The sequence below is a fragment of the Monodelphis domestica genome, chromosome X (genome assembly GCF_027887165.1).
Source record: "Monodelphis domestica isolate mMonDom1 chromosome X, mMonDom1.pri, whole genome shotgun sequence".
Taxonomy (NCBI): Eukaryota; Metazoa; Chordata; class Mammalia; order Didelphimorphia; family Didelphidae; genus Monodelphis; species Monodelphis domestica.
This window is the reverse complement of record NC_077235.1, coordinates 43082521-43095918: the sequence shown is the minus strand read 5'-3', so window position 1 is coordinate 43095918 and position 13398 is coordinate 43082521. Positions and strand designations below refer to the sequence as shown.

General features: G+C 39.4%; 1 protein-coding gene across 1 annotated transcript; it reads right to left on the bottom strand.

Moving 5' to 3' along the window:
• Window positions 1-226: 226 nt before the first annotated feature.
• On the bottom strand, window positions 227-1861 carry LOC100013287 (vacuole membrane protein 1-like). Its single transcript, XM_056809651.1, has one exon. It carries the CDS (start codon window positions 1763-1765, stop codon window positions 557-559), a length of 1209 nt encoding a protein of 402 aa, XP_056665629.1. The 5' UTR covers window positions 1766-1861; the 3' UTR covers window positions 227-556.
• Between the last annotated feature and the right edge of the window lie 11537 nt (window positions 1862-13398).

Sequence of the window (13398 nt, the reverse complement as noted above, 5' to 3'; positions counted from 1 at the left end):
TGATTGTACATGTAAAACCCAGTGGAATTGCATGTCAGCTATGGGAGGGGTTTGGGGGGAGGAGAGGGAAAGAACATGAATCTTGTAAACATGTAAAAATATTCTAAATTAACTTATTAAATAAAAATCTCCCCCAAATTATGATTGTATGGCTCTTTGAAAATGCTTCAATACCATATTTCACTTATTATATCCCTATTTTATAAATTAGAGAATAAAACACTCATTAATGTCAAGACAAAGTTTATTGAATGATTTTTTAAGACAAAGGTGGCTGAATTTTAATTTTGCCACTGTGCATTCACCTGGGAAATAACTTTTAAGTCCATATCTCTCTATGAAAACCCATCCCAATGAAATGAAGAGTCCATATGATTGTACCAATGACAAGTATGATCTAATTGCTTTCAAACCTGGTGTTTTCCTTCAAGTCCCACAGGAAAAAAAATCATTAGTGTGGAAAAAGAGGTTGTTTCTTCTTTTCTTTCTATAATAGTCCAATTCCAGTTGACTCCATTAATCCTCATTTCTGTGAATGCACATGTCAAACTTTGCTTTAATTCATTTTTTCTCCTGAGTTCATTTGCTGCTGGATTCGTCTGGCATAACTCTGGGCCATGGAATTGATTATAGATAATACGAAATAGGCCACCATCACAACAACCAGCTTTTCAAACACCCAGGACACCCAGTTTTCTTTCTCCATTATGTTCTTCATCTCAGATTTGTGATGAAGCTTTAGGCGCTGCGCCTCAAAGTATTCTTGGAATGGTTTCTGGAGAGAAGGGCCTAAAGTGGGGATAGCACCAATGAGAGTCACCATCTGTTCTACAATGTGTTTGCTGAAGGCCATAATAACAAGGAGTTTCTGAATGTGCATCTTCACTATAGCCTTTCCGATGAGGGTTGCACCAAAAAAGGTCCAAAAGGGAACCAGGAAATGTCCACATGCTATCCCTGCCAGATCAAATAGAGGGTTGGGAATTGAAGCACAGGCCAATATTCCAAAAAATCCAACCTTTTTCACCAGGGTCTGTATAGCTTTCTTAGCCCAAGAAGCAAAGTCTTGGGGAGAATCGGGATCTTCCAACATCTCTTCAATCTCCTCATAATCCTCATCATCAGGTTCAAGCTCTGACAATCGGGCAGCCCTGGCCATAAAGTAAGGGGGCAGTTCTCCAATGGCTGTGCCCGCACCCCACATACAGGCTTCAAGCCTAACCTTTGACAGAATGGCCCATAAAGAAATAAACTCTTCCTGGATAGCTTCATCTGGGCAGGTAATCCTTTCAGGATAGGGTGGCTCTGGGAAGTTAACAGTGTTGCACTCATAAGCAGCCAGGGTAACAGAAGCAATGTGAGGGCCCAGGTAGAGCAGAAAAGTATGGAGACCAGTGCCAAGGCCAACAGAGGACAAAATTCCTAGACCAACCCAGTAGCTACACCACAGTATCTTTTTCTCTAAGTAACTCACATACAGCTGGTGAGGTCCTTCGATGTAACAGACAGTCCCGGCGGAGATCAATAGCAGAAGAGTTAACAGCAAGATGCTTCGCCACCACCATACTCTATAGGCCCAGACCTTCAAGTTAATCACAGTTTCTAGTAAGAAGTACCGCAAGGTAGTTAACGGCTTCTTCCACAGGACTATTTTCTGCCGCTCCTCCCGATCGCGCCTACTTCTTTCGATCGCCTGCGCAATCGGCACCAGAGAGACCGTCTTGATTCTTTTCGATTCTCCGCGCCATTTGGATTCGTTTGCCATTTTTTAGGAAGTCTCAAGAGCCTCTCTTGGCCCCGGACTGAGACTCTGCCCTCTCACTAGTTGAGCCACAGGGGCTCTGAAAGCCACTGGTTCTAACTGCCTTCTTCATACACGTTGCTAGGTTACGCATCGCCAGAGTTCTATCCACTTCCGGTGCGCCCCTCCCCTCCCCCATCCATTGGACAATAAGCAGTGAAACAGCCCACAATCTAAGCTATTCTCCAGCTCCGGAAGAACTTCTGACTAAAAGGTAATGCCACCCTGGGGCTGTGTTGGGCCCCTTAAGGCTAGATAGAGTAACTTTCCTTTGTTTCTTCAGTTCTTCCAGGCTATCCTACTAGCTTTCTCTTCTCACAGTGGGAGATCAGTGGACCCCTTGGTTGACTTGACAGCTTTTCCCATTAGCCTTCTTTCCTTCTCAGGTGATTTGTCCAGGAATAGTGGCGCCTACTAGCAGATTTAGACGGGAGGGCAGGCTCCTGTGGAGACAGAATAAAGTAGGCCTGAGTTCCCCACCTTTTTGGTATATTGAGAAATCGAATAGATGAAGATAGAGTCAACAAAGTCAGGTCCAGAACAGATAAGCCTACATAATGAGTCAGAAGCATCAGCTAAGCTACTTGAGGGTATGTGAGGTACAACCATAATATCTACGAGAAAGAGGGCTAATTCCAGGGCATATTTCCATGAGGAGGTAGCTCTAAACATGAAATTTGTTTAGGGAAAAATGACCTTTGCCTTACCATGCAAAACTGCCATCATTGCTGAGATCCTTGGGAAAGAATACAAAAGCACCCATAAGTTAGTATAAGTAAATGGAATGTTTTATTTTATTTATTTGGGGGGGGGAGACTTTTGCTTAATTAATTAATTTAGAGGATTTTTTCCATGGTTACAAGATTCATGTTCTTTCCCTCCCCTCCCCCCAACTCCCTCCCGTAGCTGACGTAGCTGATGCGTAATTCCACTGGGTTTTACATGTATTTCTATTTCCATATTATTGATATTTGCGCTAAGATGAGCATTTAGAGTCTATATCCCCAGTCATATCCCCATCGACCAAATGGAATGTTTTAAAGGCCTTAAATGATCAGTAATTTTAACTTTACATTTATTCTCACAATTGTGCTTCTGACTTCTTAAGTGTCTTAAACTCGGACTGGTTCAAGTCTTGAGTCTCCAAGTCTATTGTTAGTAGTACCTGGTCTTGCTATCCCTCTCCAGAAGACCTGATCCTCTTGGCATGAGGTTTGATGGATTGCAACTCCAGGTGTTCATACATTCTACTGCAACTTAGCCAGCAGGATTTGTAAGCTTCATAGGTCAAAATACTAATAAGAAATCCAATAATGGTCTCATTTGAAGAGCGCCTTCTGGAATAATGGAATTCATAGCTCTCTCATATAATTGCTTTAGAGAAAGATGTAGTGTTGTAATTAAAAACAATGTGAAAACTTAATGTTTGCAAAAAACCCGATTTCCCTCTATTATGACAAATAGGTAGGGGTCCCTTTAATGGTGCTCTTATAAAATTGTTTCCTTTTGTTTGGTCCATGATCTTCCCAAATTAAGAAAAAATTATATCAGAGAAGTGATTGATATCTTAATACCTTTTTGATTCGCAACCATTAGTAATTTTTTTCCCTGAGCTTAAGTTTGCTTTGATAGTTATGAGAGATGACAGGATTTCTTCACTAAAAATTAATTTACCAAGAACACTTTCTTGGTTTTTTCTTATCAGAATTGATTAAATGTAGTCATTCATTTGGGATGGTGATATTAAGTATAGCCTTAGTCTCTGAATCTGACCAAATTAAGACTCACCACAATCAATACACAAAGTGACCTTTCTTAATTCTTTTACCTTCAATGACTGCTCTAATTAAATTTGAGCAATTACTTAAAATTTCCAAACCAAGTGTGTTATATTTCTCCTTTAAAAGAAAATACAAAGCATGCTGGGATTGTGATCTCTGCTATCTGTTAGGGCATTCAGCCAAACATTTAGAAATGAGGCTTACCAACATGAATCATTTGAAATATGCCAAGGATCTGAAATATATGTTGAGTCATAAATCTTGTGGGTCTTATGACTCAAATTTTATTAAAAAGAAAATAAAATATTTCCACTACTCTAAAAGAAAACCAGTGTATCCACAATCTTGAATACATTTGAACTTTTATTAAAATACATGGAAAATGGCCCCTTCCAAATGCTGATAACTCACTAAGATGAATTCTGGTCTACACTGTGCATAAGTTTGTGATGCAAATTATTAGTGTAGCTATTTGCTTTTGTGTTATATGAAGACAAATGCATACAGAGATAGAAGCCTCAGGAATATTGCTATTTTGGAGGTAAGTTTCAGCGATACGAGAGAACATATACCTCAAGAAGCTATGATTCCTCCCACTGAATGAGTTTATAATTTAGTAGATAATGCTTAGAGGGTTGCCTGAGATTCAGAGAGACTAAGTAATGTCCATTGTCACAATTAGTGTCAGAGGGACATTTATGTCTGGATCTTCTTGTTTCCAAGTCCAGGCCCCTCCGTTCACTAAATGTCACCTGATGGCTGGGCTCAATTGTTGTAGGGCCCTGGAGGGTAGGGACCCTGATCGACTGGTTCTTCTTTCATCCAAAGGCTGCTACATGCCTACCTCCTCCTCCCTTTATATCTATGTTTGAGTTATCTACTGAGGCAAAAATCCTTTCTATTGCTATCTCTCCTTATACTCTTATCTCAGTCTGCTTAGCTTCACATTCTGTGACCTTCTTTGCTCTCCTGCTTTTTGTCCCTGCTAAGAACCCATATTCTATTGTTTATAAACTCTTCATTATGGTTCAGTTCACACTTTACAGCTCCTTGTACTCACCGATACCTCTTTCTCCTCTGAAGACACAGCAGCCCTGACTGTGTCTAGTCCCAGGTGCTTGTTCCCTTATCTGTTTCCCCTTTAGCACAGTGGACCTAAAAGAAAAATATACTTCATTCTCATCACTACTACTTCCCTCACTTTGTCACCATCACCCAGCCATCTCCCCTCCTTTGATGTTTACTCCATTTATCTGTTATGGGAGAAATACATCTGAGTTTGTAGAGGGTCTCACCCCTAGAATGGGAGACTCAAACTCCATTCAATCCAGAAGAAAAGGATTTTATTTGAAGAATAATGTTTATGGTGGTATAATAGCCCAGTAGCTAGTGGAATAGTCTGGGAGCTAATCAGGTAGCTCTAAGGCTGATGGTTTAGCTCGTGGGCTAGTAGAGTAGCCTCTCTGGAGTCGATGACATAGCAGGTCTCCAGGTGTGGAGTAGCAGCTCCAAGTGTGGAGTAATAGCTCTGCTGTGGAATAACAGCTCCAGTTGTAGAGTGGCAGCTTCCCAGGGATGGTATATTTATTAGGTCTGGGGGCTAAGTCATCTCCCATTCCAGCAAAGTCTTTACCTTTCCTGAAAACCCTGGAAAATGGGCATGACCAAATTCAGGTAGAGTTGTGTTTGGGGGTTTGACATGTACATCATAGGGAATAAGGAGCTTGTGAAGGTTTGGGAAATTCTCCTGGAATGCCAGAGTCCCCGATGTGCAGGTCCCTTGTTCCCCCATTGTCCACCTTATCATCTTTTGTCAACGTGGGAGAGGTCTCACTGTCTTTCTGAAATGAGAATAAGGAGGGGGGGGGTTGCAGGATGTGGAACATTGAAGGACCACTACAGGTAATTAATTATGTCTTAAAGTTCTGAACTTTAAGAAAGAAAGAAAGAAAGAAAGAAAGAAAGAAAGAAAGAAAGAAAGAAAGAAAGAAAGAACAATATGAGTAATTAAATAAAAAAGATTAGGTACATGGTTGATACACAATATAGAATATTACAGATCCAGTAAAACTGATCAACAATACAGATTTTGCAGTTCATGCTTGTTTGATTAGTGCTAACTAGTCAGAAATGAGGGTCCTATTCCTATTATTACCCCTCACTGCCTGCTGTCAGCCCCCTTCACATCTATATCCCCACCTATTCTGTATATTGTATTTTCTAGGTGGCACAGTGGATGGAGCCTGTAGTTAGGAAGGCCCAAGTTCAAATCTAGTCTCAGACACCTACTTAGCTATGTGACTCAGGGTAAGTCACTTAACCCTGTTTGTCTCAGTTTCCTCATCCATTAAGTGAACTAGAGGAGGAAATGGCAAACCACCTTATTATTTTTGCCAAGAAAATCCTAGGTAGAATCATGAAGAGTAGGATATGACTGAAAAGATTGAACAATGTCATTTTGGGGACTTCAAATTCAGTATCTGAATCTTCCTTTCTTTTCCAACTCTTGTCCTTATACCTAGAGATTTCAATATACATGTATATGTCCATTCGAGCCCAGTGACCTCTTAAGTCCAGCAACATAGTATGGAAAAAGATTTCACATAACTTCACATATATAATTGACATCATATTGCTTGCCTTCTCGAGAGGTCAGATTGGGGAAGATGGGAGAGAGAAAATTTGGAACTCAGAATTTTAAAAAAATGAATGTTAAAAATGTACATGTAATTGGGAAGTATTTAACAAAAATAAATTAAAATATATTTTTAAAAATGAAACCCAGCAACTCAAGTTGACTCCAGTGGCCTATATCTTCATTCTAACTCAGTCACCCACAAAGATGGGCACACCAAAAATCTCATTCTCAACCTTAATGGTCCAATCTCCCTGATTTTCAACTCCAAAATTCCCTTTTCTGACTACAATCTCTTATCCATCGAATTCTTGCTCTGCTTCATTCCTAAGCCTATTTTCTGTACTCTCAGTGAGTCCCACAGCCCTTTCCTACCCTGATCTTTTTCTGCCATTGTCTTTCCCTGTCTGATCTTCTATTCCTCCTTCCCTAGACTCATCCATATGTTCGATCAGTTCAACTATACACTTTTCCCTTTTTAAAAAAACTTGAACTCCTTAAACCGTGGTTATGTGTGCCCTTCCAAACCTGAATCCTATGTACTCACCACTATCTGCCTTCTCTGGTGTACTCATGTGCTTCTTAACAATAGTGGGGAAAGGGGACAGTGGACTTCAGTGGATGAGAGCCAGGCCTAGAGACAGGAGGTCTTGGGTTCAGATTTGACCTCAGAACACTTCCTAGCTGTGTGACCCTGGACAAGTCACTTGACCCTCATTGCATGACTAACTTTTATTCCTCTTTTGCCTTGGAACTAATGCAAAGTATTGATTCTAAGAAGGTAGGGGTTTTAAAAGACAAAACAAACAAAAATCAAAACTGGAAAAAGGCATACAATCATGTCAATGGGCTCAGCAATATATGTGATCAAAAGTTAAATGGGTCTTCATTGCTACATAAAATGCATTTTATTATTTCCTTGAAATTAGGAAGCTTAGGGCTCTAAAACCTGCTTCTGACATGAGTCTCTCTGAGATTCAAGAAACTCCCTAAGTCAATCGATCATTAAGTATTGATTAAGAACCTACCATGTGCTCACTACTATGTTAGTTGCTAGGGATACAGGAGGAGAGAATGGAATGGTTCCTTTCTTTTTTTTTAAACCCTTACCTTCCATCTTAGAATCAGTACTGTATATTGGCTCCAAGGCAGAAGAGTAGAAAGGGTTAGGCAATGGGGGTTAAGTGATTTGTCCAGGGTGACACAGCTGGGAAGTGTCTGGGGTCAGATTTGAACTCAGCACCTCCCATCTCTAGGTCTGGCTCTCAATCCTCTGAGCCATTCAGCTGCCCCCGGAATGGTTTCTACTTGTAATGAACTTGCATTCTAATGTTAACAAGAACATAAAAGATAAATTGACAGGTATACTTAAAAAGTGCATAGTACAAACATAAAGTTAACAAACACACACACACACAAATGTAGCCACCAAGTTGTATATGGGTTGTGATATGCATAGGGAAAGGGAGTTGCCACACTGAGAGAATCACTGCTCTTTATATGTGTCCCTTATATGTGTACCTTTGGAGCCACCCAATTCTCCCTGTAATTTTAATTATAATGCTGTTTTGGTTGTAGAAATATGTACCAAAGATCAGTATCTGGAATCATAATAAGCCATCTAAGAAAAAGCCAATGACACAAGTGCAAGGAGTCAAAACAAGATTTTCTTTCTCTCTCTCTATGTTTGTTTGTTTGTTTCCAAAGTCTTTCTATTTGATTGTTTCTTCTTTATCAAGTTGTTTGAATATACTGTTTCCCTTCACTTAGTGAGACATTTGATAAGGTCTCTCATGGTATTCTTTTTCCTTCTGTCTTAGAATCAATGCTGTGTAGGGCTGAGCAATGGGAGTTAAGTGACTTGCCCAAGGTCACACATCTAAGAAGTATCTGAGGCCACATTTGAACCCAGGACCTCCTGTCTATAGGCCTGGCTCTCAGTCCACTGAGCTACCCAGCTGCCCCCCTTTCTTGGTATTCTTGTAAAAAAGATGGAGAGATGGAGGCTAGACAATAGCATAATTAGATGAACTCAGCACTGACTCAAAATGTACTTATTAATGGTTCAATGTCAACTTAGAAGAAGGTCTCCAGTAGGGTGCTCTAGGATGCTGTGCTTGGCTATTTAAAAACTTTGATCTGTTCTTTGGCTAAAGATATCAATGGTGTGCTTATGAAAATTACAGATGACAAAAAACCTGGGAGGGACAGCTATCACACAGGATAATAGGAATGATCCAGAAAGGTCTTGACAGGCTGGAACATCGGGCTAAACCTGACACATCTTTATTTAGCCTTTTAGAATTTCTAGCCTTACTCCTTGCTCCTAAAAAATCAATTGTACATTTATAAGATGGGAGTTGTATGTCTAGACAATAGTTCTGAAAACAATCTGAGTTTTAGTGAGTTATAAGCTTAATTTGCATAAGGAATGGGATGTGTTAGCAAGTCAAAAAATCTGCTTTTCAACTTTAGTCTCCATTTGGCTAGGCTTAGAGTATAGGACTAGACAAGTGATAGTACTGTGGTACTCTCCCCTGCTTGGACCACACCTGGAGTATTGTATTCATATCTGGGTCCTATTTTATAGTGGAAATAATGATATAATGGATAAAGTCCTGACTTAGAATCAGGATAACCCAGATCCAAATCTTGCCTATGATACATTAATAGCTTTGTGTCCATGGGCAATTCGTATAACTTCTCTGGGCCTCAGTATCCTCATCTGTAAAGTGGAAATGATAGCTACATTATTTTTGAGATAATGTATGTAAAATGCCTTGCCAACTATAAAAGACTATATATGTGTTAGTTATTTTTTTAACCCTTACCCTCTGTCTTGGAGTCAATACTGTGTATTGGTTCCAAAGCAGAAGAGTAGTAAGGGCTAGGTATTGGGGGTCAAGTGACTTGCCCAGGGTCACACAGCTGGGAAGTGTCTGAGGCCATATTTGAATCAAGGACCTCCCAACTCTAGGCCTGGCTCTCCATCCACTGAGCTACCCAACTGCCCCCTAGTTATTTTTTTTATAAGAAGAAGAGTGTATACATGAGATCAATGAGACTGGTCAAGAGTATTGAGTCACCATTTTATCAGAACTGAATGAAGGAACTGGGGATGTTTCGTTTGGAGAAGGGAAGATTTATTTTATTTTATTTTATTTTATTGAAAATTTTATTCAGTTAGTCCATTTAGAACATTATTCCTTGGTTACAAGAATCATGTTCTTTCCCTTCCCTCCCCCACCCCTTCCCGTAGTCGACGAGCAGTTCATTATTCCTTTGAGCACAATAATATTCCATCACCAATATATTCCACAATTTGTTCAGCCATCCCCCAACTGAAGGGCACCCTCATTTTCCAATTTTTGCCACCACAAAGAGCGCAGCTATGAAAGGGGAGATTTAGAGGGTGGTCTGATTGCTGTATTCAGATATTTTAAAAACTGTCATATGGACAAGGAATCAGACTTCTTGACTAATTAATTGTTCTGTTTGGCCTTAAAGCCTAGTAACAATGCTTAATAGATTTAGGCTTGAAATGAAGAAAAAGCCATCTTATTAACTGAAGCTGGCTCCATGCAGAATGGGCTGCCTTTGGGAAGTGGTGGTTCCCCTACCCTGCAGGGCTTCAAGCAGAGGCTGGATGCCTGCTTGTAAAGGATATTGGAAGGTGGATTCTTTCTAAGGTGTGGGTTGGTGGATTGATGACCTCTGAAGTCCCTTTCAGCTCTGTGATTCTGCAATCTGGTCCAGTCCTGTCATTTTATATGTAAGGAAACCAGAGGCCGGAAGGAGCGAAGAATTTACCCAAGGCCAGGCAGGTACCGTAGTCCCAACTCCAGCCTGCTTCTATCACCTGCAGATGAGGGCTCTTTCATGTATGGTGCAATGACATCATTCTGCCTCCCTGCCCTGGCATGGCTAATACGGCAGCTGCTACCCTGAGGCTGATCCAAAAGAGCCACTGTAACTTTCACACTTTCCTCATTTGTCCCAAGGAATGTTGGACCTCCCAGCTGCTCTGTTGTTTTTGTGTGGTTCTAGCAATTTCCTCTGACTTCTTATCTGTCTGTTTTGTTTTTATCAACACTCCTGCTGCCCCATTCTTGATACCTGCCATTCCCCTCTGGTTGTAGGAATCTTCATTGAGCCATTTGGAGGCATTTCCTAGGGCAGGTGAGTAGTAACCTTCCTTCTTACTTTCTCCTTCAATTATTCACTACACTTACTGTTAACTAACTTTTAGGACAAGCCTTTCTCCTACAGGAAATGAAATTCAGCCATGCAGTCCTACCCATTTTCCTGTAACAATTCTCTTTGTGATTATCCAGTCATCAACAAGAGCACTGACCTTTACATAAAAACAGATCAGTGTCCTTTATCCATAGGCCACATAGGGCATTTCCCCAAGGAGGGCTAAGACTGAGCCACATGGCTCTGGGTGTGGATGTAATTGCCTGCTACAGTGAGTGACTCCAAATAGCTCAGCTTAACCTTGCAGGAGTTTCTCTGTCTTTTCTTGATGTGAGTTTTTCATCCAAAGGATATTCATCCTCTACAGAGAAGTGACTATGATATGAATATCTTTCTCAGTCTTCTGCATTTCCAGAAAAGTGATAGCCATATATTGAAGTGGATTGAGAGCCAGGCTTGGAGATGGAAGGTCTTGAATTCAAATGTGGCCACAGACACTTCCTAGCTGTGTGACCCTGGGCAAGTCACTTAACCCTCATTGCTAAGCCCTTACTGCTCTTCTGTCTTGGAACTGATACCTAATATCAATTCTAAGACAGAAGATAAGGGTTTTTTTAAGTATACTGTCAATACTGTGGAGTTTAGCAATCTGATATATCACTGTAAGGACTATAAAATGATGGAAATATATTACATCAGATTTTTCCCCAAAATTTTTTCAGTTACATTTAGAAACAATTTTTGATTATTTTTTTGACATTTTAAAATTTGTATTTTCTACATCCTTCCCCTGTCTTCATTCCCTGAGCTGGTGAATAGACTGATAAAGGTTATGCCTGTTCTTTTGTCACATAAGATTGTTATGAGAATCAGGTTTTATCAGTAAATAACAAGAGCTTGCATTTATCAATCACATTATATTTTTCAAAGTGCTTTATAAATATCTCATTTCGATCCTCACAACTACCTAGGGATGTAGGTGCTATTACTATGCCCATTTTACAGATTGGGAAACTTGGGCAAACAAAGGGTAAGTGACTTGTCTAGGGTCACACAGCTAGGAAGTAATATAAGACCACAAACAAATCAGGTCTTCTTGATGCCAGATCCAGTGCTCTTATCCACTGTGTCATACATTTTGTCTTTAAACTATGTAAACTTTAGGTGATGTTATTTTTACCAGCTGAGCTAACCAGTTGAAGAGTAAAATAAATATTAGCCCTTCTAGCTCTGACATTCAGATTCCACAATTAAGGACAAATAAACAAGAACTACTCACAGGAAAAATCTTTGCATTAAAAGTCTAACATCTAAAATCTTTAGGAAATTGATAAAAATACTTAATATTAAGAGTCATTCCCCAGTAGATAAATTCTCAAAGTATAAGAATAGTTTTCTGAAGCAGAAACATATGCTCCCAATGACTGTCTGAAAAGTGTTGAAAAACTGGTAATTATCAGAGACATTCAACTTAAAACAACTCTAACATCTCACCTTTTACCTGTCACATTGACAAAGATGATAAATGATAGAATAATCTGTCTCTGACGGGGCTATATCAGATGTATTCGATATTATTCTGATATATACCAGTCTAATAGCAAATTTCTCTTTCAAGTGGGTCAAGTTACACCGTATTTATCTCTCAGATTTAAAAAAAAACCCTCACAGGTCATATGGAAAATTTTAAGCTCCCATCATACTTGTATCTAAGGGAGTTTATTCCTGATATGATACAAAGTGCACTGGATTTGAAATCTGGGGACCTAGATTTCAATATGTGCTCTTCTACTTACTATTATGACTATGGACAAGTCTTTTCACATCTGTGGGACTACCTGACCTGTAAGGTCCTCTCTAGCACTAATGTACTTTGATCCCAAGGATCTACAGTATGACAGTCATTCCTGGTACAACATTTTGTGCTACTCCAGTATATTTCAGTGAAAAAACATTTACTTACAAAAAGCAATAGAAGAAAGAAAAATATTTATACAGTTCTCTCCAATTACAATTTCTACTATTCTCTTTGGTTCTAATGTTTGTGTTTCTAAAATGGCAGCCTGACTTTTGCATAACCTGTAATTTAGAAATGTTCTGTGTTGTCATGTATCCTTTGCTTTTCTATAAAAGCCTTTTATGTGTCAAGTAACAAAATTGGAATGACATAAATGTGTGAGAAGTTCCCCATTAAGCTACTGAAAGGAAAAGAGCAAGTGGATAGGGATCTGCTAAAGCTACCAAAGTAAATAAAAGAAATGTCCATGTGAGTTGTCGTCAAGTTTCTTAGCGTAGGAATATAGTGATTTTCAGATAAAGAGAGGACCACTTGTGATTGTGTATTTTGACCCCTAAATGCTTTTTTACTTTTTGTGTGATATTTCAATAGAGTGGGTACTCCCTCCATCAGTGCAGATCACAAAGTCTTCCACACCTTCTCCTCCTATATGTGACTCTCCTTTATGTACTTCCAAAACTCCTCCATGGAGGAGCTACCTAAGATGCTAGAGGCCTTCTCCTATGTATTGAATGTTCCATGGGAATCACTTCAGCAGGTGGGGTGTTTATTTGTCCTCTCTAACTATTGCTACATGACTGTTTCACCTTTTTTTCCTGGTGATGCATATTGTGGATGATATATTTAGTAATGTTTCTTTTAATTATTTTTCTATTTTGAATTTAATGAATACTCCAAAAAGAAAGAGAAAACATTTCTTTAAAAAGTAGCAGAGAAAAAAATAAGTTTTGCAAGTTGCCTTGTATTCAACAGAGTAGTGACACAATTTGGCAACTGAAAGGATAAGTGGGGTTAGTGAGAGTGAAGAGTTGAAGATGACCCCAATATTGAGAACCTGGAAAAAAGGATCACAGATTCCTTGACAAAAATGTGAAGTAGCAAAGAGGAGTGAATTTTCTTTTTGAGAGGGAGAATTATTGGTAATGCATTCTGTTTTATAAATGTTAAATATGAGATGTCTACAGGA